This window comes from Nicotiana tabacum, chromosome 13, assembly GCF_000715075.1.
Source record: "Nicotiana tabacum cultivar K326 chromosome 13, ASM71507v2, whole genome shotgun sequence".
NCBI lineage: Eukaryota > Viridiplantae > Streptophyta > Magnoliopsida > Solanales > Solanaceae > Nicotiana > Nicotiana tabacum.
In genome coordinates this window covers 11,373,942-11,399,634 of record NC_134092.1, presented here as the reverse complement: position 1 = coordinate 11,399,634, position 25,693 = coordinate 11,373,942, and the positions used below count along the sequence as shown (strand labels likewise).

The window sequence follows — 25,693 nt, the reverse complement described above, 5'->3', positions numbered from 1 at the left end:
TCCCGGCGGTGTTTACTGGTAAAGTTATCTCGCCCTTAGTGGTTTCACACGCCATGTTGAGCCCGTTTAGAACTCAGACTGCAGGCACGATTTGGTCTTATAGACCGAGTTGCTCCACAACCCTCGATCGGATGATATTGGCGGAGCTACCTGGGTCAATTAACACACATTTAAATTGGGATTTATTTATGAGTATAGTTATTACCAGTGCATCATTGTAGGGCTGCATGATTCCTTCCGCGTCCTTGTCGTTGAAAGACAAGGTTCCTTCCGGTATATAATCTCGAGTCCGTTTCTCCCTTGTGATGGATATTTTGGTGCGTTTCAACATCGGCCCCTGAAAAACATCGACCCCACCAATAATCATGTTAATGACGTGTTGAGGTTCTTCTTGCTCGTCCTGCTTGTTAGAATCCCTATTCCGGAAATAATTTTTTACTCGGTCGCTCAGGAATTCTCGAAGATGCCCGTTGTTGAATAATCAGGCTACTTTCTCTCTCAATTGTCAGCAATCCTCCATTTTGTGGCCGTGAGTGCCTTGATATTTACACATCTGGTTAGGATCTCTCTGGGATGGATCGGATTGTAACGGTCGAGTCCATGTGGTGTCCTTGATGCATCTGATAGCTGATACAATGGCTGCAGCATCGATATTAAAGTTGTATTCTGATAACCTCGGTGCTTCTTTAGGCCCGATGGGCCTATCGAAGCTGTTTTTGCTCATGAGTACCCAGTTGCTATGACCTCTGCTTCTTCAGTCTCCGTTTTACGGCTAGTACCGATCCCTGTTTGGTCTCGGTTTACAATCGATGTCTCTCTTGACTCTGTCGATGTTTCTGACGGGATAAACAGTCCCCGAAGGGGCCCCGAGTTGATCATCTTCCACTCTGATCTTCGATTGATATCGGTTATGCACGTCGGCCCAAGTAACAGCCAGATATTCTACCAAGTTTTATTTCAAGTGCTGTGAAGCCCTCGAGTTTCGAATATTGAGTCCTTGAGTGAAAGCTTGAACAACCCAATTATTAGCAACTGGCGGTAGGTCTATCCTTTCCATCTGAAATCGGGATACGAACTCTCTGAGCATTTCGTTATCTTTCTATTTTACTTTGAAAAAGTCCGACTTCCTGGTCTCGACCTTGATGGCACCAGCGTGTGCTTTCACGAAAGAATCTACAAGCATAGCAAATGAGTCAATAGAATTAGGAGGTAAGTTGTGATACCATATTATAGCTCCCTTTGATAGGGTCTCTCCAAAATATTTCAGCAGAACAGACTCGATCTTATCGTCCTCCAAGTCGTTCCCTTTGATGGCACATGTATAAGAGGTTACATGCTCATTTAGGTCGGTCGTTCCGTTATACTTAGGTATCTCGGGCATACGGAATTTCTTGGGGATCGGCTTCGGACCCGCGCTCAGAGAAAAAGGTTTTTGCACGAACTTCTTGGAATCCAGGCCTTTCAATATCGGTGGTGCTCGTGGGATCTGGTCTACCCTGGAATTGTAGGTTTCCACCTTTTTGTCATTAGCTTCGATTTTCTTCTATCTATTTTGTCAATTCTTCGAGCATCTTTATGATCTCAGGGTTAGCCCCCGATTCATGTTCATTCAACCTTTCTACGACCGGTTCATCCCTGCGGATGACTTTCCGGAGTAGACCAGGTTCAACTCTGCTCGGTGCACGACTTTGGTTCTGTAACTAAGCTATCGCCACTTGTTGAGACTGCAGCATTTCGAAGATCACCCGCAAACTAATCCCGCCCCCTCCAACGTTTTGTGTATTTTGAGTTGCCGATCGGGCTCCACCACAGACGCTATTCTCGGGTCAGTTGGCAATTTTGCGTCGATAGCCACATGTGAATTAGCGTCAATTGGGTCTGCGACCGAAATTTCGATGGGATCAGCGGGCGGTACCTCGTTACCGGGTGCTACGTTGTTATTTTCACCGTGGTAACCAGACTCGTTGTCAACATGTAGGAGTGCTGATTGAGAGTTCGACATTTTTGTATTTTAACCTGAAATCAGAGACACTTCAAAGAGCAAGCGTAAAGTAGTGTGTGTTATGGAGATTTGTATCAAATAACTACTATTATCCTTAGCCCCACGGTGGGCGCCAAATTATTTACCCTCAAAATCGGATAACAATTAAATTTTTACTGGGTTTAAGGATACGTAATCTAGCTTGATACAAAATGATAAATCAGATTGAAATTGAAATAAACAATAGGAAAGTAAATGTAAACCGCAAAAGTTGAACAGTCTTAGCCTTAGAAGGTTAGCCGGCCTCAAGCCAAAAGTGCTTTTATCGATATCAGAACAGAATAACAAGAGAATAATAAGAACTAAAAATAACAATATATTGCTTTGTGATGCGTGTTACAATGTGTTCAATGAATTATCATACCCCTTTATATAGTAGAGGAGTCCTACTTTAGGTACAATTCTATAGAAGGTAAAAAATCTCTTAATTTGCTGATTGCCGGTTCCTTATTGATACGTGCCGAGATTCCCGCCGCAATATCCGACCAGTCACGTATATTTTGGCCTTTTGTTAGTTATCCCAATAATGTCTCTCTAAGCTCATTCGAGGCTAAGGTCGACATTGAACTCACCGCTAGTCGAAGGCAAGCGTACCGACCTCGGGTCCTAGATCGGTGGGACTCGAAGTCGATCTTCATTCCTTAGTTGTCACGTTCCAAACCTAACCTATCAAGTCGTAGGCGAGGTCGATTTCGACCGTATACAACAACATTTTCTATGAACCAAAATTGGTGCGATCAATTTCTTGTTTGTTCCCCATCCTCTTAACAGTAACCATCAACAGCAACAACTCCACCAATAACCAAAATGATCATTTTTTCGTTATGAAACCAATAAACAAATGGTAAAATTCAATCACTTTTCTAGCAAACCTTGATATTAATCAATCTATTTCATGCAAAAAAACAAGATTTTTTTCTTTTCGAAGCAAAAAGACAAGATACTAGTTAAATTGATTGTTTATTACAGTGAGTTAAGAATCACTGTCGAGTTCATACGAAAAATAGAAATAAGAGGTTTTAATTTCTACTCTGTTTGATCACGTATTCCGGAAAACGTCGCCGTCGAATATAAAACTAAAAGTCTAAAACTAATTCATAAATTTTAGGTAGTCTGCATTTGCTCATTTCTTTACTAGTTATTACTTATTATAGCTACTGGCCAACAGTATTAAATCTTATTTCTTAAGAAGTACCCGACATACTAGCTAATTAACACATCAAAAACGCACCATGCAGTTCTTGGTTTAGTTTAAATTAGAGTTTAAAGTTACATACATTGTCATTGTAAGGAATTTTTACACCTTCACGTCCACATGCGGAGTTAGATGTCCGCGATAAAATTCAATAACTTTTGTTCATACAGTGTATATATTAAACAATTCATTACAAAATTAAATTTAAAACTCAGTTATTAGTATTTAGAGTCGTTTTAAAATTCAGAACATATGATGTGAAAATTCTGGCTCCACCTATATTCACATCACCTTTACCCGTTGTTACAGGTATTGTGTCTCATTTTCAAGATTACAAATCTCAAATTTTAAATAGGCCTACCAGTAAATATTTTTGGATGACCTGAAAGTTTTTTGCATTGACGCTGTATAAAACTTAAAACTCATAAAATATAAATGCATCAACATCACTTCTTCTGTTGAGACGTTGCATTCTATTTTTATAAACAGCACAAGTCCTTTGACTTATTCTGCATGCTCTTGCTCGTACCTTTATATATTAACTACTCTTCAATTCAATAGTACCCCTTGAAAACCTTCTTAATATATATTTAATTTGTAGTGGACTAAATGAATGGTACACTGCTATATTCAATAATGCCCAACTTAGATATCTAGAAATCTTCTTTTCCTTCTCTTCTTCATCCAAGAAACAAAGAAAGGGGATATATAGGTCACGATTTATCAATCGAAGCAGAAGATAATATACCTTGATATTAATTCTCGATCATTCTTTGATTCAAAGCATTATCGCTAAGCATATGGTGAGTGATGGTAGCAATGATCGTCCTCAATATTTACAAGATTTTCTTCTAATTAAAGATGATGACAAATTCTTTTCAAGACTTTTGTCTAAGGAAAATTCAAATAAAGGTGAGTCTTCTTTTAGGTTTTATTATTATGGAGGATCTTCTTCTAGTTCAATTCCATTTCATTGGGAATCTGAGCCAGGTACACCTAAACATACATTTGCAAATACTATTCTCAATCCTCCATTAACTCCTCCACCTTCATATCAATCCATTTCACATTTAAAATCTTTGCAAAAAGTTCATTCAAAACGCAAGTTTTATCACTCTATTTTCTCCAAGAGAATTACTCATTCACCATCAATTGCTTCCCCTACATCGTCTCGTTCGTCATCTTTTTCCATGTCTTCGTTGCCATTGTTCGCGTATTCCAACCCAACGAACGTTCAGAGTTCGCGGGAGGGAGGTACTTCGCCAACGTCCACACACTGGTTTGGTTCAAGAACGGGGAATATGAAGCGTTTTCGAGTTAACTACTACTACTCTATGAAGAAAGTGAAGAAATTGTTGTTGTCCTTTACTCGTATTCGTGCTTCTAGGAATATAAAATGATTGGAACAAACTCAACGTTATTGTCAGCAGAACAGATTCAGAATTTAAATTTCATGCATTAACAATAAGTACGTTCTCTATATATATGTATGTTTTTAATTTTTCTTTCATATATATATATGTGGTTCGAGTCATAAGCAGTGAGTTTAGTAGAACCTAGTGCGAGTGGCTAGATAAATGCCACGGGTCACAATGGTGTTCATCTTGTATGAATCGTAATGTTTTTCTAATTCCCAGCTCTCAGTTTATGTTCAATATTCCAAGGGTACAAATATGCCTAGATAAATTTCCCTTTTCTGTTTTATTGTTGTGATAGATACTGTCAAGATAAATTTGATACTATTTGTCCCTGAACCGTTACTAAATTGTAAATTGTCTAATTTAGTCTTTAATTTACAAACTTTTCCATAAATTTGTTTATTTTCCTATTTATTCTGTGTTCTAAACTTTGATCAAGAAAATTCCATAGATGAGAAGTAAAAACAGGGTTTGCAATAATCTCTATTATTTTTTTCATTTTGTTTATGCAATTCAATAGAAGACGAGTTTGTTGTTTGTAGGTAGAAATTACACAGAGAGTGGGACAGCTGAATATAGCTATAGTATAGCAGTCAATCAAACAAGTTGGAAGTTTAATACATTGAGGAGTCGTTTGGTTACAGGGATTAGGCAGGTCACCGCAGTATAAAATTTGGGATTAAATTTGTTCTCTACTTGGGTTGTGGGTAAGGGTGTACATAGGTTGGGTTGGTTCGGATTTTTTAGTTACCAAACTAAACCAATTATATCGGGTTATTAAATCTAACGACCAAACCAAGTTAATAAAAGTCGAATTTTTAAATCTCGGGTTTTTCGGGTTGTTTCGACTTTTTGTTTTCATAAAGTCTTCATAGCACACAACATAGAATTTGTGCTCCAAATATTTCTTTAATCCTAGTAAGGTAGAACTATATAAGATATTTTTTAATAAAATAACATAAATATGAGATGATTCATGGCATTGTACTAAAATATTCAATAATAAAGATGAGAAAATCGCATAAAATAAATATTATTAATAAGCCATAATAAAAACAAACATAATTTAAAATTACTAATAAGTTGCTAAAATAAGTACTACTAATAAGTACTCTTATTTACATGACTAAAACTAAAAGAAAAATAAGTTATGCATTTTATCTAAACTATGAAAAAACTAAAAAATAGATATCCAGCACTATTTTCATTCATAGTACAATTGAATTGATTGTCTTTTATTATCATTATTATTGATTTGATTTTGGTTTAGGATTTATTTGAGTTACTAACATTTATGGACTATAAAACTTATTGGAGTATCCAAAAATTATAAGTTCAAGCTTGAAATAATACGTTAAAAGATAAAATTATGAAAAAACTTAAGAAATATTTATAAACTACACTACAATAAATATTTTTATGTATTAAATGTATTTAAAACTTCTATACATATAATGTCGGGGTTGGTTTGGTTTCGGTTTGACCTTTTTTAGTTAAAACCAAACCAAACTAAACCAAACTAAATATCGTCGGGTTTTCTTTCCAACACCAAATCAATCAAATCAAACCTTAGTCGGATTTTTTTTCTCAATTTGACTCGAATTATCGGATTGGTGCAGTTTGTCGGTTTCATTTGTACACCCCTAATTGTGGTATTAGCCAACACCTAGATAAAATTATACCAGAATCTTGAAATTGTAACCAAGGTTATAATTCATGGGACAACCTTGTCTTGAACCAAACGCCCCCTAGAGGTTCCTATGGCTATGGGTGAGAAAAAGCCACCTTCCTTCTTGTTTCCCATATTTTTGGGTATTATTGTTTTTAGCCCGCGCCAAAAACTATTTACATTCGAAAGTTGGTGTGTATAAAATATATATATATATATATATATATATATATATATATATATATATATATATATATATATATATATATATTTCGGCTATTATTTTGAAAACGCATATACAGTGTCAGTTTCCCTGTATTATATTTTTGCTATGGTGTAAGAGGTTGATAAGATCACATAGACAACTTACTCGTAAAACACAAACTATTTTTTCATTCACTAGCTGTCAAGATCCAAAATCCCACCTCAGGCGTCGTGATGGCACCTAATCTCTAAAACTAGGTAAGCCGATTATAATCACATTTCAAGCCTTTTTTAAAAAAAACATATTAACAGCGGAAACTAATATAAAAATCTCTCAAGACCAGTAATACTGAGTCACGAACTCTAACTGAATACATGAAATGATCTCAAGGATCGAATACTCAATATTGTTTGAATAATAATTAACAGTACAATAAAAATGAAAAGACTCCAAGGAACTGCGACGACCAAGCAGCTCTACCTTGAATCCTTGCGATCCCACTCTAACTCTATCTAAGTCCGATATCTACAATACCTGACTCTGCACAAAAATGTGCAGAAGTGTAGTATGAGTATACCACAGTCGGTACCCAATAAGAATCAAGACTTACCTCAGTGGAATAGAGACGAGGTGCGGTCAAGACACTCACTAATCTAATAACATGTACAACATAGTATACAGAATAATAGGAAACAAATAACAAAAGGGCAATACAAATCAATCAGTGATATGCACAGCAGGGCAACAAGAACACCATTAATAATATTGCTCAACAAATAGTAAATACAAGTACACCCAATTAAATCAAGTCCTTCAAATAAATATCTTTCACATATAATTCTTCCAAATAACTCTTTTTCAATTATAATTTTCTCAAATAAATATCTTTCAAATATAATTCTTTCAATAAATCTCTTTCAAATATAATTTCCTCAAATAAGTATCTTTCAAATATAATTCTTTCAATAAATCTCTTTCAAATATAACTCACCCTATGACACCTCATTTCAAAATTATAAAGTACGGGTCTCAGCCCAATTTCATATTTTTCGTAAACAAGGGTCTCCGCCCACTTTCATAATTTTACGGCACTTCGTACTCATAATTAAATCATCATATTTTTCCGACACCTCGTGCCCACTTTTTATATCACATCTACACGGACAGTTCACGTGCCAATAATAAAACCATCATATTTTCCTCAGCACTTCGTGCCCATGTTTCATATCTCAACTGCACGGACAATTCACGTGCCAACATCATCATTATTTACTCACGGCACCTCGTGCCCACATTTCTTTTCCTAATCTGCCTGGCAATATTCACATGCTCCCAATTTTAACATAAATCACACTATTATCAATTTACCAACAACAAGACAATTGCACAAGGTATAAAAATAAACACAAGAAAAATCACAACATCACATAAAAAGTACCAATGCTACCACTCCACATCATCACATATCATCCCTGACAATAGCCACCCTTATCTCTCATAAAGCCACCCTTATCACTCCTATAATAACCTCTCTTATCTCTCCGCCCTAACAATATCAATAGCCACCCGTATCGCTCCTATAACCACTATTATCTCTCCTATAGCCACCCTTATTGCTCCGTCCAGACAATATCCCAACACACAAAATAATAGTTAAATGCCACCCTTATACCCATATTATATCAATAGTGAAATGCCACCCTTATATTCTCAAAATAGGAACTCAAATAGCACAACAATTTACACGGAATATTCTCATGTCAGCATAACAAAATCAATTCATATCACGATTTGTCCAATGGCCACAACCAATTCCAAAGATATAACAAAATTATTAATTTCACAACAAATAGTCCAAGACTCCACACAATGTGTATAAAACCTTAAAAACAATCAACAGCGATAGAAAAATAATCAGCATAGGGCAACACCTTCATTAATCCAAATTTGATAATTATACTAACACTCCTTCTTAAGCTTGTTTAATTAATTATTTGAGACAGAAAATTCATAATAAAATTAAATTCTAAGAAATATCAAATCATCAAATTCACGGAATTCACATAAATATACAAGTAATAATCACCTCAAATTATCATACAAAAATAAATTCAACAAACGCGAATTGAGGCATGGCAAAGGGATGATTTTATAAATGCCAACAATTATCCATTTTACTACACAATATGCCCAAGACTTTAACTCAATATATTTTGCACATATAAGCCCGAGTACGTACTCGTCACATCGCGTACACGGCTTTTCACATTTTACAAATGGCACATAAGACTCAATACCTATGGGGTAATTCCTCCACTCGAGGTTATGTAAGATATTTACCTTTTTGAACTTAGGCCGATATTCCAAATAGCTTTCTCACGTGAATTGATCTCCGGACGACTCCAATCTTTCTTGAGCCTTTCTTACATTACTACGAGGTTCCAGAAATCCTAGCAACTTCAATCTATTTAGAAACATAACAAAAGTGAACCATAATTAGGAAGATTTTCATGGTTTCAACTCATTTGAGCATTTTATCAAATACTAGGTGTACAAATTTGGTTACAAGGTTCTTCTACACGATTTCCTTCATTCCACAACCCAATCTTTACTTATTTGATCTCTATAATCTTTCCACAAACCTTATTGGTACAAGTATATATACATAATACTCTTACACCCAAGAATCATACTCCCAATCACCAATCTTTTACACCAAACTCAAAATTTAAAAAGTAGGGGTTGAATCTTACCTCTTAGATAAAGATTTTATGATTAGCTTCCTTGATTCTTGAAGATTGGATGATTAGAATGTTAGGTTCCCTCCTTCTCTCTCTAAAATGTTCTTACCTCTCTCTAAAACCCTCAGACAAAATACCCCAAAATAAGCCCCAAAGGCTATTTATTAAAATGGGGTCGGGTTATAAAAATAGAAAAATTAACCCTATGAAAGAAGGTTTGCGGTCGCATAATGGACCGCAGAATGGGTATGCGGGTAGCACAATGGTCACAAAAATCGGTGCCCGGAACTGGGCTGTTCTGGTCCATTCTGCGACTAGTTTGCGGTCGCAGATGCAGTTTCGCTATCGCATAACTATTCTACGATCGCAGAATTGGTCGCAGAATATTTTTCCATCCTTAGGTAATTTGGTCATAATTTCTTGTAGGAATGTCCAAATGATGAACGGTTTGAAGCGTTAGAAACTAGACTCAAAGATCTTTCATTTAATAGGCAATAAATCATACAACAATTCGTATCATGAGAGTTATACTCAGTTGAAGTTAGATCTTGTGCGAACTCACTTGAAACTTTAGTCTATTATGAAATTCCCAACTTCTATATTCGATGCCGAAACATATCGAATCAAGTCTGATTGACCTCAAATTTTGCACACAAGTCATAAATGACATAACGGATCTATTTTAATTTTCAGAATCGAATTCCGACCTCGTTATCAAAAATTTAACCTTTGATCGAACTTTTCAAAAATCGTCTATTTTCCAACTTTCACCAAAATACGTCGAATTGTCCTACGGATTTCCAAATCCAAATCCGGACATACACCTAAGTCGTAAATCACCATACGAAGTTATTGACATCATTAAAATTCTATTCCGGGGTCGTTTGCTTAAAAGTCAACTCCCCGGTCAACTCTTTCCATTTAAGTTTCTAAATAAGAATTGTTCTTTCAATTTATTTTCGAATCTTCAAAAAATCAAACTTGACCACACCCGCGGGTCATAATACATATTACGAAGCTTCTCGAGATCTTAAGTCACAGAATGGGGCATTAATTCTTAAAATGACAAATCGGATCGTTACATTCTCTGCCTCTTAAACATATGTTCGTCCTCGAACGTGCCAAGAATATTTCTAAGGACATTAAATTACTGAGTGTATTCTTACACACATACTCGTGGATGATTCTACTTTCCGCAATTTAATATGGGTCCGACAATACCATCTCAGTTGAGATTATTTGTTTTATCCATACTTATAAACTTTAAAACCAATTTCTTACACTCCAAACATTTTCAAAATGCCTGATTTTCACATCAACGCACGGTATCAGTCTCAACTGGCTATAGCAATTCGTGCCTATGCACACATCAACTTTTTTGATAGTGTTGAAGTACTTCAAAAAAATTTTGGGGTATTACATTCTCCCCCACTTAGGATCATTAGCCCTTGAATGAGAAGTAGAGTCCGCCCTTAAACACATAACATAACTTATCTCTTCTTTCGCACGTCTTATTCCCCCAAATTTTACTAACTCCCAAATTTTTTAGAAATTTCGGCATAGTCTCCCTTGTAATTGGACCTATCCACCTACCAGAACAACACCAAAATAACTCCTAACAACACATCCACAGCCTAACAAAGCACCACAATGTATATATCAATAACATTAATCTTAGCATTACAAGCACTACATTATCATAATGATATCTGTACATGAAACACATCATATGTATGCCCATAACCACATCTTTGGTCTTAATAGTTGTTCATAATCGATTACAACATCGCCAATTAACCTCATGTCAACAAAATTCTAATTCCAACCCTCCACTTTACTAACAACGAGACACGAGGCATGAATACCTCATAATTATTTACCCAAATTAACGAGTCATATTTTTATGCCACCTAGGCACTCACCTCGTAAGCTAAAAATCCATAATTACAACACGAATTTGGCAAATTATGCACAGAGAAATTCATACAGGAATTTTTAAATAAGCCTAACAGGTATGACTCCCTATAAGTACTATAGTACAAATTTAATTTCACAAGGGAGAATTTAAACACATAAATTTTCATCACAAGGATCTCGTCATTATATAACTTCCCCCGCGGCTCGTAGCCCGATTTAAACATATCCAATCATATTAAAATGCGAGGATCTCGTCCTCAGTTCTGAATCACAAGTAATATGCACATCGTGCCAATCAAAACATTACATTTTCTTCTTTTAAATAATTTCTGTTAAACAAAATCACAACATATAATGAACCCTCATACCGGTAGGAAATATAATTCATAATTGAAATCAATTATCCGAAAAATACATCAAACTCACAGAAATGATTAACAAAAGTCACGTTTAGCCTCACAACTATTTTTTGTGACCAACACAAAATGATAGACATAATTATCTCCATATAATCTCCTAACAAGAGTATTCATATAAGTAGATTTCAGGATTACGAAGCTCACTCATGAGTGGAGCATATTAGGAGGACTTGCCTCGATATTCAGAACCGAATCAAATTAAGAAAAAATATCCTTTTATAACAAATCAGGATCATACCTGTAATGACACTATCTGGTGTAGATGCCTCAGCCACACCATAGCAAATATATTAACGGGCTGGGCCTCCCCCTCTAGGGCACCCTCTACCCGCCTGTCCTCCACCCCAAAATAGTTGTGCACGTGGGGTAGTAACTGCATTGGGGCCCATAGCCTAAGTGTTCTGATAAAATTCACACATCCCAAGTCTGGGACAATCTCTCATAATGTACCTAGTATCACCATACTCATAACAACCCCTCTGAGGTCGTGGTTGCTCGTACTAAATCTGTATCGGATAACTGGAATAACCACTATAAGAATCTCATGTAGGTGGTGCACTATAAGAACTTACTGGAGCACCCCGAGTAATCAGATGTGCGGACTGAGTTGGCCGACTACTCGAGCCTCCGCCATAATGGGCCATAGCTAAGGAGTAAAATCGATTGAACCCTCCAGAGCTTCGAGACCTTTTGGTCTCCTTAGACTCCCTTTCCTCACTTAGAACATCCCCAATCCTCCTCGCAATCTCCACTACTTGTTGAAATGGAGTATCAGTTTGCAACTCTCGAGCCATGCATATTTTAAGATCATAACCCCTCAATGAATCTGCGAACCCGCTCTCTGACTGTAGGTACCAAGATAGGTGCATGACGGGCCAACTCACCTTTTTTAAAACAAAACAACTAACATCGGAAACTAATATGAAAATCTCCCAAGACTGGTAATACTGAGTCACGAACTCTAACTGAATACATGAATTGATCTCAAGGATCAAATACTCAATACTGTTTGAATAATAATTAACAGTACAATAAAAATAAAAATAAAAATAAAAACTCCAATGAACTACGACGATCAAACAGCTCTACCTTGAATCCTTGCGATCCCACTCTAACTCTGTCCGGGTCTGATATCTTCAATATCTAGCTCTGCACAAAAATGTGCAGAAGTGTAGTATGAGTATACCATAGCCGGTACCCAGTAAGTATAAAGACTAACCTCAGTGGAGTAGAGACGAGGTACAGCCAAGACACTCACTAGTCTAATAACCTGTGCAACATAATATACAGAATAATAGGAAACAAATAACAATAAGGGCAACACAAATCAATGAGTGATATGCACAGCAGGGCAATAAGAACACCGTTAATAATATTTCTCAACAAATAGTAAATACAAGTACACTCAATTAAATCAAGTCCTTCAAATAAATATCTTTCACATATAATTCTTCCAAATAACTCTTTTTCAATTATAATTTTCTCAAATAAATATCTTTCAAATATAATTCTTTCAATAAATCTCTTTCAAATATAATTTCCTCAAATAAGTATCTTTCAAATATAATTCTTTCAATAAATCTCTTTCAAATAGAACTCACCATGTGACACCTCATTTCAAAATCATAAAGTACGTGTCTCAGCCCAATTTTATATTTTTTGTAAACAAGGGTCTCGGCCCACTTTCATAATTTCACGGCACTTCGTGCCCATAATTAAATCATCATATTTTTCCGGCACCTCGTGCCCACTTTTCATATCAATCTACATGGACAGTTCACGTGTCGAAAATAAAACCATCATATTTTCCCGGCAATCCGTGCACATGTTTCATATCTCAACTGCACGGACAATTCACGTGCCAACATCATCATTATTTACTCGCGGTACCTCCTGCCCATATTTCTTTTCATGATCTGCCTAGCAATAGCCACAGGCTCCCAATTTTAACTTGCACAAGGTATAAAAATAAACACAAGAAAAATCACAACATCACATAAAAATTACCAATGCAACCACTCAACATCATCATCACATATCATCCCTGACAATAGACACCCTTATCTCTCTTATAGCCACCCTTATCACTCCTTTAATAGCCTCCCTTATCCCTCTGCCCTGACAATATCAATAGCCACCCTTATCGCTCCTATAGCCACCCTTATCTCTCTTATAGCCACTTTTATCGCTCCTATAGCCACCCTTATCTCTCTTATAGCTACCCTTATCGCTCCTATAGTGAAATGCCACCCTTATACCCATATTATATCAATTCTGGAATGCCACTCTTATATCCTCAAAATAATAACTCAAATAGCACAACAATTTACACGGAATATTCTCATGTCAACATAACAAAATCAATTCATATCACGATTTGCCCAATGGCCACAACCAATTCCAAAGATATAACAAAGTTAATTAATTTCACAACAAATAGCCCAAGACTCCACACAATGTGTATAAAACCTTAAAAACAATCAACAACGATAGAAAAATAATCAGCATAGGGCAACACCTTCATTAATCCAAATTTGATAATTATACTAACACTCCTTCTTAAGCTTGTTTAATTAATTATTTGAGACAGAAAATTCATAATGAAATTAAATTCTAAGAAATATCAAATCATCAAATTCACGGAATTCACATAAATATACAAGTAATAATTACCTCAAATTATCATACAAAAATAAATTCAACAAACGCGAATTGAGGCATGGCAAGTGGATGATTTTATAAATGCCAACAATTATCCATTTTACTACACAATATGCCCAAGACTTTAACTCAATACATTTTGTACATATAAGCCTGAGTACGTACTCGTCACATCGCGTACACGGCTTTTCACATTTCACAAATGGCACATAAGACTCGATGCCTATGAGGTAATTCCCCCACTCGAGGTTATGCAAGATATTTACCTTTTTGAACTTAGGTCGATATTCCAAAATAGCTTTCTCACGTGAATTGATCTCCGGATGGCTCCAATCTTTCTTGAGCCTTCCTTACATTACTACGAGGTTCCGAAAATCCAGCAACTTCAATCTATTTAGAAACATAACAAAAGTGAGCTATAATTAGGAAGATTTTCATGATTTCAGCTCATTTGAGCATTTTATCAAACACTAGGTGTTCAAATTTGGTTACAAGGTTCTTCTACACGATTTCCTTCATTCCACAACCCAATCTTTATTTATTTGATCTCAACAATCTTCCCACAAATCTTATTGGTACAAGCATATAAACATAATACTCGTACACCTAAGAATTATACTCCCAATCACCAATCTTTTATCCCAAACTCGAAATTTGAAAACTAGGGGTTGAATCTTACCTCTTAGATAAAGATTTTATGATTAGCTTCCTTGATTCTTGAAGATTGGATGATTAGAATGTTAGGCTTCCTCATTTTCTCTCTAATGCTCTTACCTCTCTCTCTCTAAAACCCTCAGAAAAACTCCCCAAAATAAGCCCAAAAGACTATTTATTAAAATGGGGTCGAGTTATGAAAATAGGAAAATTAACCCTCCGAAAGCAGGTCTACAGTCGCATAATGGACCGCAGAATAGGTATGAGGGCCGCACAATGGTCGCAAAAATCGATGCCCGGAACTGTGATGTTCTGGTCCACTCTGCGACCAGTTTGCGATCGCAGAAGCAATTTCGCGATCGCATAATTATTCTACGATCGCAGAATTGATCGAATCGCATTTTTTTAGCCTTCGGTAATTTGGTCATAACTAATTGTAGGAATATTCAAATGACGAACGGTTTGAAGCGTTAGAAACTAGACTCAAATATCTTTCATTTGATAGGTAATACATCATATAACATTTCGTATCATGAGAGTTATGCTCATTTGAATTTAGATCTTATGCAAACTCACTTGAAACTTTAGTCTATTATGAAATTCCCAACTTCTACATTCGATGTCGAAACATAACGAATCAAGTCCGATTGACCTCAAATTTTGCACACAAGTCATAAATGGTATAACAGACCTATTTCAATTTCTAGAATCGGATTTCGACCTCGTTATCAAAAATTCAACCTTCGATCGAACTTTTCGAAAATAGTCTAGTTTCCAACTTTCGCCAAAATGCGTTGAATTGTCCTACGAACTTCCAAATCCAAATAAGGACATACGCCTAAGTCCGAAATCACCATACGAAGTTATTGACATCATCAAAATTTCATTCCAGGGTCGTTTGCTCAAAAGTCAACTCCTCGGTCAACTCTTTCCATCTAAGCTTCTAAATCAGAATTGTTCTTTCAATTTATTTCCGAGTCTTCCGAAAATCAAACTCGACCACACCCCCGAGTCATAATACATATTACGAAGCTGCTCGAGACCTTAAGTCACAGAACGGGGCGTTAATTCTTAAAATGACAAGTCGGGTCGTTACACTAGCGTACCATAGCAAGCCAAATTATTTTCTTAAAGGAAAAAGGCAGAACGTGAACATATTATGTAGTAGACTCTCACCGGTGCTACAAGCAGAGACGAAGTCAGAATTTTAAGTTTATGGGTTTAGAATTCTAATCTATTTAAGTCACTGAGTTCTAAATTAATAATTTCTACATACTCCCTCCGTTCACTTTTACTTTGCATGTATACTAAAAATAGATTTTCATCTTTACTTGTCACTTTAAGCATATCAAGAGAAGACAAAAAAAAATTCCTGTTATGCCTACAGTATTTATTACTCATTTCAAATCATTTTCTAAATCCAATAAAATATGCATCAATTAATATGTGTATCATGGTAAATTATGCACTTCATTTATTATTTCTTAAGGGGCGTGAAAAGTCAAAATGCGCCAAGTAAAAGTGAACGGAGGGAGTATTTAGTATTTTTTTAAAGACAAATATAGAGTTTGATCCAAAGCTAGTGGATTCGGCCAAACCTGTTACCGACACTCTAACTCCACCCCCTGTCTATTAAGTTTTAGTTGGCATGCTAAATTATCATTTTTCAAGTATTTGAAGCAATTAAAAGTGATAATTAATTGGAAGATTGTGATTATGATAAATAATGTTTTTTTGCTAAAGACAAGTATCAATGCCTCCCAGGCTAATCAAACGACACTACTATCGAAATAGTGGTGCTATTAGTGCGTATTTGTTGCTGCAATTATTCAGTGAAATACCAATAAATTTGCAGGAATATATCTTTGTTTAACAAAAAAGGTATTTTTATTCATAATACCCTATCCGTTTCAATTTAGATGAGTTAGTTTGACTCGGTACGAAATTTAAGTTAAAAAAAAAGATTTTTAAACTTGTGGTCTTAAAAGGTTAAGGGGTGAAAGCTTTGTAGGGCCATAATATTTGTGTGGTTATAAAAGCTTCTCATTAAGGGTAAAATAGGTAAAATGAAGAGTTTAAAATTGAATTATTTTCAAATTTAAAAATGTGTCATTTATTTTGAAACAAACTAAAAAGTAAATAACTCGTCTAATTTGAAACACAAGGAATATTCCAATAATGATACAAATACAGTCCTTAACTCTAGAAAAAGTTGTGCTTTGAAGCTTTAACAGAGTAACATACATTTGAGCCTGCATATTAAGCAAGAAACTTAAAAGGAAAGTAAAAAATTGTAAAAATATATAAAGAAGTCTCAAAGTTTGCAGTTCACACACACACAAAAATTAACCTTACCCGGTCCACAAGGGAAAGTTCACACACACACACACAAAAAAAATATGCTAATCAACATTAATTGATCCTACCGCAGTTCTTCCTAATCTCTCCATTAGAACCAGTAAGGGGACGAATATCACCCATCTTAATCATAGCAGTAACAAAATCAGAGCTAAAACTGCGAGGATTGTTACTGTAAGATGTCACAATCGAATCGGCAGATCCACCATTAAAGAGTTGCTGATCAGAGTGAAGAATACCCTTTTTGTTAACAAGATTCTTGAAATAATTGTTGTCAAATTTGTTAGGAGTTTGAAGATCAAGTGGTGCTAAACTGTTGTCCCCTGAACCTGAACTTCTTGGGCAGTTGCTTTGTCTAGTTCTTGCAAATGATGCATCTAAGTTATTGGTCTCGTTGTATATACGTGCCCTAAATGTTGTGCATCTTGCTTGTCCAATTGTGTGTGCCCCTGTCAAACATAAACATAAACATAGTTTAAATTTTTAAAAAATGAACTTGTATAGCCGCTATTAAAATAATAATCTGAAAATATTTTATTTTTTTTGTATAAATATTCATTTATGTATGTTATATACAAATTTTATACACTTTTACGGATACCAAATTTAAATAGTTTCGGCCGCAGACTAAAAATGATCTTTGCCCTTTAATTTTCAGAGATTTCCTCTGTTATTGGTGTTAAGGCCTAAGCCGGGGACGTTTATAATAATGTCAATTTTTTTGTTTGTGTGAATTTTAATTTGTGATTACTTGTTTTAATATAAATACGCTAGATTTAGTGAGTTGAGATGAACATACTTTAATATAACTTGTATGTTCAAAAATCTAGCTTATCCATAATAAGAAATCTGTTTAAACTAAGTACTGTATGGACTCGTTTGATATGAGAAATAAGGAATAATTAATTCCGGGACTAAATTTAAGAAGAGTTTATCCCATATTTGATTTGTAGAAAACTGCGGTATAATTAATCCCGGGATTAGTTGTTCTGGGATTGTAGTATTTTTTTATCCCCATGAAAAGGTGAAATAACTAATCCTGAGATAATTAATCTTGGAATAACTTATTTCCAACCAAACAACCCCTAAATGTAATTCCATCAGCTTTTATGGATTGAGAGTATATTTTCCTTTTTTATTTTTTTTTGGGGGTGGGGTGGGGGGGGTGGGGGGGGGGGGGAATATGGCAAGCTAGGATAAATGCTGGTGGAAAGGCTCGGTATAATTGCTGAAAGGAGGCAGTAGGTATCCGATAAAATAGTCGAGATTTAAGCAACTCAACAAGCACTACTATAAAAAGCGTAAGATCTGTGCACTAAAAGTATAAGAGAACACTACTAGGTGACTTAAAAGGTAATTACAAGTAACTCTATTCGTTAAGTATTGACCGATAACCTAGAATGATAAGCGACATGCTATATGTCATGGGCGGCTTTCCAGCCATGCCCCATGATCCCTTGGACGCGCCCCGTGGCGTCCTGGCCAGCCTCCCAACGCCCGTCGCCACGGTCGGCCCCGTGGTCTCGGCAGCTCCAAGTGACAAGCGCGCATGTGCCTCTGTCGCCCCACCGATAGCCATCGCCAGCGCCCAGCCACAGGCAAAAGCCGACAGCGCCGCGCGCGCAGACAATGCCGCGCGCGCAGACCCTGATGCTAAAGACAAAGTTGCTGCCAACGGACTTGCTGCTGCTTTGTAGAAGACTAAGTCCTTTTCATTGTAAATATAGAGTAGTTTTGCTGCATTTTCTTTAAGTGTGATTTTCCAGCTTTCATAGGTCTAGTCATGTAACTTTGGTTTATTTTTTTTAAGCATTATTAAGGGGGACCAAGCAATCAAAACTTTCAAGCAAGCAAACAATTCTCTGTACTGGTGTCTCTCCCCCCGACACCGTCTTGTTTTCTGTAATAGCTTTCATTCAATGCAATCAAGCTTTCTTTCATTCTCAATTCTCTTTTCTGCTCTCTTTCAATTGCTCATGACATTGGTTTTCCCGTACGGCACTGACAATCTAGTCTAGCGTACGGAGGGGACCTCAGTTGGCGGACAGCAACCGTACTGACATCGGTTGCCTAGCCTTACGTCGCCCTTCCAAGGAACTTCAGGAAGGCGCCGCGTAACATATAACATGTTAAACTATATTAATAGTGTTAAAAAGATTTGCATTGTTCATGTATATAATTTAAATATTATTTAAACAGGAGGGAATTAGGGAAAAAAGAACAAACCAGATAAGGCAACCATATCCTTAGTGGAAAGGCCAACCGCACTGAAACTAGAAATGAGTCTATTAAGGTTAGAAGTTGGAGGAGGAATGCTTCTATTTGCAGCAGCTTGACTTGCTGTTCTAGCATCTCTTCTGCCCAATTTTACATTCCAATTGGGGCCTCCAAGCTGCATATATATACATAATAAGGTCACAAAATTACTTATATGAGAATATAAACTTAAAATGCAGTTGCTTAACTTGAAAAAGTCTTGAAAATATAATTAAAACTTACAATAACAACAGAGTCCCGAGCTGTAACGGCCAAAATATCAGCACAAGAAACAACACCAGGGCACACTTTCTCAACAGCAGATTTGATATTGTCAATAACTTCAAATCCTCTAGCAGAATTGACATTTGGAGCAGCCCTTTTCTCTCCTGTGAAGCTTGATGTGTCATCAAGGAGTAACGATCCATCGCATCCCTGAAAGGAAATAATTAAAGAAGAATTAATCTAAATAGTCGTTCAACCAACCGTTTAAGCTAAAAATAGCCGACGGATATATAATATATGTATAATCCATATATAATATATGTATAACTATATATAATTAGTTGATAATCTATGTATACAGTTAGAAAAAGTAAACAGTAAAATAGTGCAAAATAAAAGCATTTAAGTTATATATATTGACGGACTATAAATATATTCTACTAATATGTTACTTAACATGTAATGCCCTGTTTTTTTTAAGTTACTAAGTTTCACTTTTTATAGACGATTACTTATGGCTATCTTCTAGGTAGCCTTAGTGTAAGCAAAATTTCAATGTTAGTAGTGGCGGAGCCACGTTATCCCAAGGGGTATCAATTGATATCCATTCGTTCGAAAAGTTACAACTATGTAGCTAGGTAAAAAATTTAAACGTATATATTACTTACTATATCTTGACTCCCCCTTAATTTCTTCGTGTGTTTATTTATTTTATTTTTTGACATCCTTAGTGAAAATTCTGGCTCCGCCACTGACCGTTTGTATATAAAAATTGAACTCAAATGAAAAGAGAAAAGCAAAGAAAGAGGAAATGAAGATAGTAGATTACATTGACGAAGCAATCATGGAAGAATAGACGAAGAAGAGAAGCACCCATTCGAGTTTCCTTCTTAATAGCAGATTGCACTGCAGATTTCACAGTTTGATAAAGTTTAGGACAAGATTTTGAGTAGAAACCAGTTGAAAGTTGAGCTGATGAATTTCCAATTAGTAAGCTCACAAAGATAAACAAAACAATAGCATTAATCTTTAAAGAAGCCATTAGAGAAAGCTGACTTTAATTAAAGGGATAATTAAAGTCCTTAATTAGATCTAAGGAAAGAAGTGTGTTGTGCACAGGATGTTGAGAAGTGTCAAGTATTTATAGAGTAGAGAAAGCACTCTCAAGGTAATTGTTTTCGGCAGGTTACCTAACAGCTAACACAAAGACTAAATTTTGCATGGCTTCCTACGTTTGAAAAAGTAATTAAAACAAGAATAACTATTAATTAAGTTACTCGTTATATTTTATTTTAAGACACGAAGTTTAAGAATGTAACAATAACTCTTAGAATTGTGGCATTAAATTAAAAGTGCGTATAGCATACCAGAAATATTATTTGAATCTTGAGGTATTAAACATGTCATTGTCATAAAAGAATATCATCAAGGGTAAAATGAGAATGTTTAAATTAAAAACTTACTAAATATGATAAGGATGTTGTATTATCATATTTTTGAAAACGGACTAAAAAAGAAAGTAAAACGCATAAATTGATATTGATGGAGTATATATAAAGAACTTTTATATCATCAATGAAATGTAACTGTTAAAGCAAGTTATTACTCTTGATATACCGTCTTAATTCCCTCATTCGGAACAAATGGAAGCAGGTTATGGATCTATTTAAGTTGGCGATCAATCCCTTCCTTCTTTTCCCAGTCTTTGAATACATTAGAGTAGATTGATTGGAAGGAGGGTGAGGAACGGGTTCATAGATTGAATTCAGTGAGTCCCATGACATAATCAGAGTGAGGCTTTGGTTACCGACAAACGCTTCTCCAAAGGCGATCCTCTCGAGTTTCTGGTTGTTTATGTCATTTAAGTACAAGCTTGATATTGAGAGTTACCAATTTTTATTAGTCAACTTAATCTTTTTACTCTGTTAGTGCACCTAACTAAAATTGTTAGGTGAACTGCAAATTGATTGATTTCTTGATAATTAAATGGTAAAGTCGAATAACACGAGATCCAGGTATAACTTATAACTGTGTGACAAGTACAAGGAATTAAGAAAGTTTGAATTTTTGGGAGTTAGATATGTAATTTGTCAAAGGAAGGGACCCAAAATCCAAACAAACACAATTATCTTATGATTTGGTAAAGACTAAAGAAGGGGGAGAATATTAAAGGTACATAGTGGACTTTTGCGACATCAATTATCACTTAAAGTAGATTCATTGACTTGTGTTTTGCATGGTTTAATTAAAGAATCCACTTTTAGTTAATTAGAATTATCTTAGAATCCTTGATTTGGAAAATGGGAAAGCTAAAACAAGAAAGATTAAAGATTTTCTCAAAGATTTTAAGTTATACATACAGAGAGTGTAAATATTCTTTACACGATCAGTGTAGTTTAATTTATAAATAATAACCGACTAATATTATTTTATCATATCACTATTTACGCACAAATTTACTTGTCGTTGCTATATAAATGACTCGATCGTGATGCATAAGTTCAAATTCGTTATTTTTGTTGGATTTTTATTATTTTATGTGTGTCTCAATCTATGTAAAAGCATATAATCAATATCTAATGAAGGTCTTTTCGCCGTGTTACCTCATTAAGCAATAACCTCTATAAACTAGTCCTCCCACCACCTATTGAGGTTACCATATTCTCTTTCCTTTTTTCCCATCACTAAAGGTGACAGTAACAAGATACAGTGACAAGAGCTAGAGCAAGGGGAGAAACCAATTTAAGACTCTTCTTTTTTGTAATAATATTTTCTGCATCATATATATTTCCCTATAACGTTATCTATGTAAGATTATGAAATTCAAATCCTAAAAATATTTTGTAATTATGACCAATATTTTGGCTAATGGAGTACATCTCACATAAGCATAAGCATCTTTGCAAAGTGTAGATTTTGTTGACAATATTCTTTGGGACCCAAAAATATTGCATTGTATGATGGACATCATTTGCACAATTGTATCTCTTCTTTTACACCTAAGAGGCCAAAACTTTTTTAACTATAAAAGGGAAGGCCATTAGTTCATTTTAGACACACCAACAAGACTCGAGTCTTCGTTTTTTGTTTCTTCCTTTCCTCATTTATTAAGAGTGTTTTGTATGAGAGTTAGTGTTGGGAAGCACTTGTGTGAACCCTTTCTTTGGAGTGATCTTGTGAGGTTATTCTCTTAGGGTATTTGGGATTAATTAGAGTATTTACTCTAATTTTGTACTCTCTTTTGTACTCTTATTGTTATAGTGAAATTGCTCCTCTTCGCTTGTGGACGTAGATCACACTGACCGAACCACGTTAAATTAATTTCTTCTGTATCTGCTTTAATTGCCATTGTTATCAATTTTCATTGTCTTTGTTATTGTCATTATACTGTTGTTTGACTAGATTCTGACTACCCGGATTCCCGATCCTAACATATCTTTGATTCATGCACTAAAAATCTAAGTTCACAATTTTTGCCTAATGATACAGGTGCATTGTCCTAGATAAAGAGCAATTACTTTTGACTAAGAGCACAACACAATTTTGTCTAAGTTCTGGATTCTGACTAATCTATAGCTTTTTAAAGTAGATCGAAATTACCATGAAATTGATATTCCAAAGCTTTTTATTTCTTTCATAGGTGTTAGTTTCTTGTGCTATAAGGAAGATACATAAAGTTGCAAGGAATCTTTTACTTTTGATGAGCATTATATATTCTAGCATAGCTTTGATTTACACAGAATATATCATATACTCGTGCATTCACATTACAACACTGTCTATACTTTTCCTGAGTTGAAAGTTTATCGGAAACAAAATTTCTACCTTCACAAATTAGGAATAAGACTACGTGCACACTATCTTTCCCGAACCCTACTTGTACAATTACACTGGAGTTTGTTGTTGTTGTACTCGTGCATTCACATTGGAAACCTCCAATTCTAAGAGATTGCATACTAAATCTGACTTGTTCCTACTAATTCTAACGAAATAATATTACTTTTTACCGAATAAAAAATTATCATCTCACGTGAATTTTTATAACAATCTCAAGTTAAGATACATAATAATTTGATTTACGATGAAATATTTAGATATTTAATAAATTTTTAATATAAATATATGATCAGAAAAAAAATTACTGAAATCATGTGAACTAACTTATAAGCTAGGGAACGAAGATAACAAAAAATGTCAAGCTGCGTGCATTATCTAAACATTAAAATAATTATTTTTAGGGAAGGTCAGCATTTACGGCAGCGATTTTCTGTAGACAACCAAAGAGCTGAAAAAGTGAAAGATTGATAAGTCAATTAGAAAATTAATTTACTTTACCAACTTATTGTTATAGGAATATTTACTTTTCTACGACTATGCCTAAGAGGAACTTTAAATTGACTTAGCCCTCCTCGCAATTAAAAAAAAATAGTTAATTGAGCCAACTTATTGTATATTTACTTTCCTCCGGAGCTAAGAAGAAGTTTGATTTGACCCTCCTCTTTTTTTGTTTTAACTATTTATTGAAATAGAATGATGATCGGGTAAAGGGATTTTAAGATGCTTTTTGAGTCAAATGGGGCAAAATTTTCTATTGGTCAGTAAACAACGTAGAAAATTCTGGCTGCATGGCATTTTCTCATCATTAACTTTCTTGTCATTGTCTATTCGATTTGTTTTTCTTTAATTTCGTTTTCTTTGACCCTCCTTGTACATTTAACCGCTTAATTTAGTAAATTACTAGGCAAATGAACCGTAAGAAACTTCCATAATATTGTTACTACTTCCAAGCTAAGACAAGTAATAATAAGTCATTTTCCCAAAATAAGTCGTTTACCCTTAAAACGGAAAACAATAAAACTTATATACGATTTTAAGGATATGTGGATTGATTTAACACAAGTAATCAAGAATGTTAGACAAACGAATTAAAGATAAAATAAATAACCAAACCAGATGTGACGTTGAATCCGAGATCGGATTTAAGCTGAACAATAGTGTTGCCCTTGACCGAACCCTCAATTCAAAGCCAAATGTGTATGAAAAACTATGATTAAAATAAGAACCTTTCAATAGCTAGAAAGCTGAGAAATAAGTTTGTATTGCCTTGATATGTGTTACAATGTGTCTACTGAATAAAAAACTTTCTCTTTATATAGTAGGGAATTTTACCTCTAGTATAATTCTAAAAAAGGTAAAAATTCTTCTTGTACGTCAATCACTGATACACTACCGACATTGGGCGAGATCCGCATCGTGATTTCCGATTGGGTGTGGATATCACGGTCCTCTGTTAGTCGCAACCGTTTGTAGTATTTTCCGAGGTCTTAGAGCTCGTTCCGGGTTCGGGAAGTGTTGTCTTGTCAGGCCCGGTGGCGAGCATCCCGTTCCGGCCTCGATTCAAGGAGTTCTCATATTCGGTCTCTATCTCATACATTCATACTTCGTTTGACTCACCGAGAACTCGGGGTGTGTGCTAACCCCGAGTTCACCTGTATACAGATAGTCCCCTCATTTCTCAGAGAGTAGGTTCGCCGAAACGATAGGAAATCATAGATGAACCTCGGTTCCTTCCTTCGTACGTTGCAACCGAGATGGTGAGTAAGCCGAAACGTCCCATCAATCGCGTCGCTCTGACTTCGAACACGTGTCAATCATCGGCTGGTCACCTCCGAATGTGAAGTGTCACGTATTGATTACATTTTCTCCTATAAAAGCTTCGACCTTTTGTACTTCTTCCACTTTTAGATCCTAGCTTTTACCTTCAAATTCTCTGGCGGCTATCAACTCTTTCAAATCTTCATCTCTTTATCTTTGATCTTCAAATCTTCGTAACTGTTCTTAGGTTTCTACCCAGATCTTCATCCTACCTTCAAACCTTCATACTTTTTCCTTCAAACCATCATAACTTTCCTTCAAATCTTCATATCTCACTAC

General features: G+C 35.3%; 1 protein-coding gene across 1 annotated transcript; it reads right to left on the bottom strand.

The window, feature by feature from the left end:
* Nucleotides 1–17,088: 17,088 nt before the first annotated feature.
* LOC107782926 (peroxidase P7) lies at nucleotides 17,089–20,881 on the bottom strand. The gene is made up of 4 exons (XM_016603872.2): nucleotides 20,589–20,881; nucleotides 19,778–19,969; nucleotides 19,505–19,670; nucleotides 17,089–17,727 (listed from the first exon to the last, which is right to left on the bottom strand). Exons 1-4 carry the CDS (start codon nucleotides 20,799–20,801, stop codon nucleotides 17,333–17,335), a joined length of 966 nt encoding a protein of 321 aa, XP_016459358.1. The 5' UTR covers nucleotides 20,802–20,881; the 3' UTR covers nucleotides 17,089–17,332.
* Nucleotides 20,882–25,693: the final 4,812 nt, after the last annotated feature.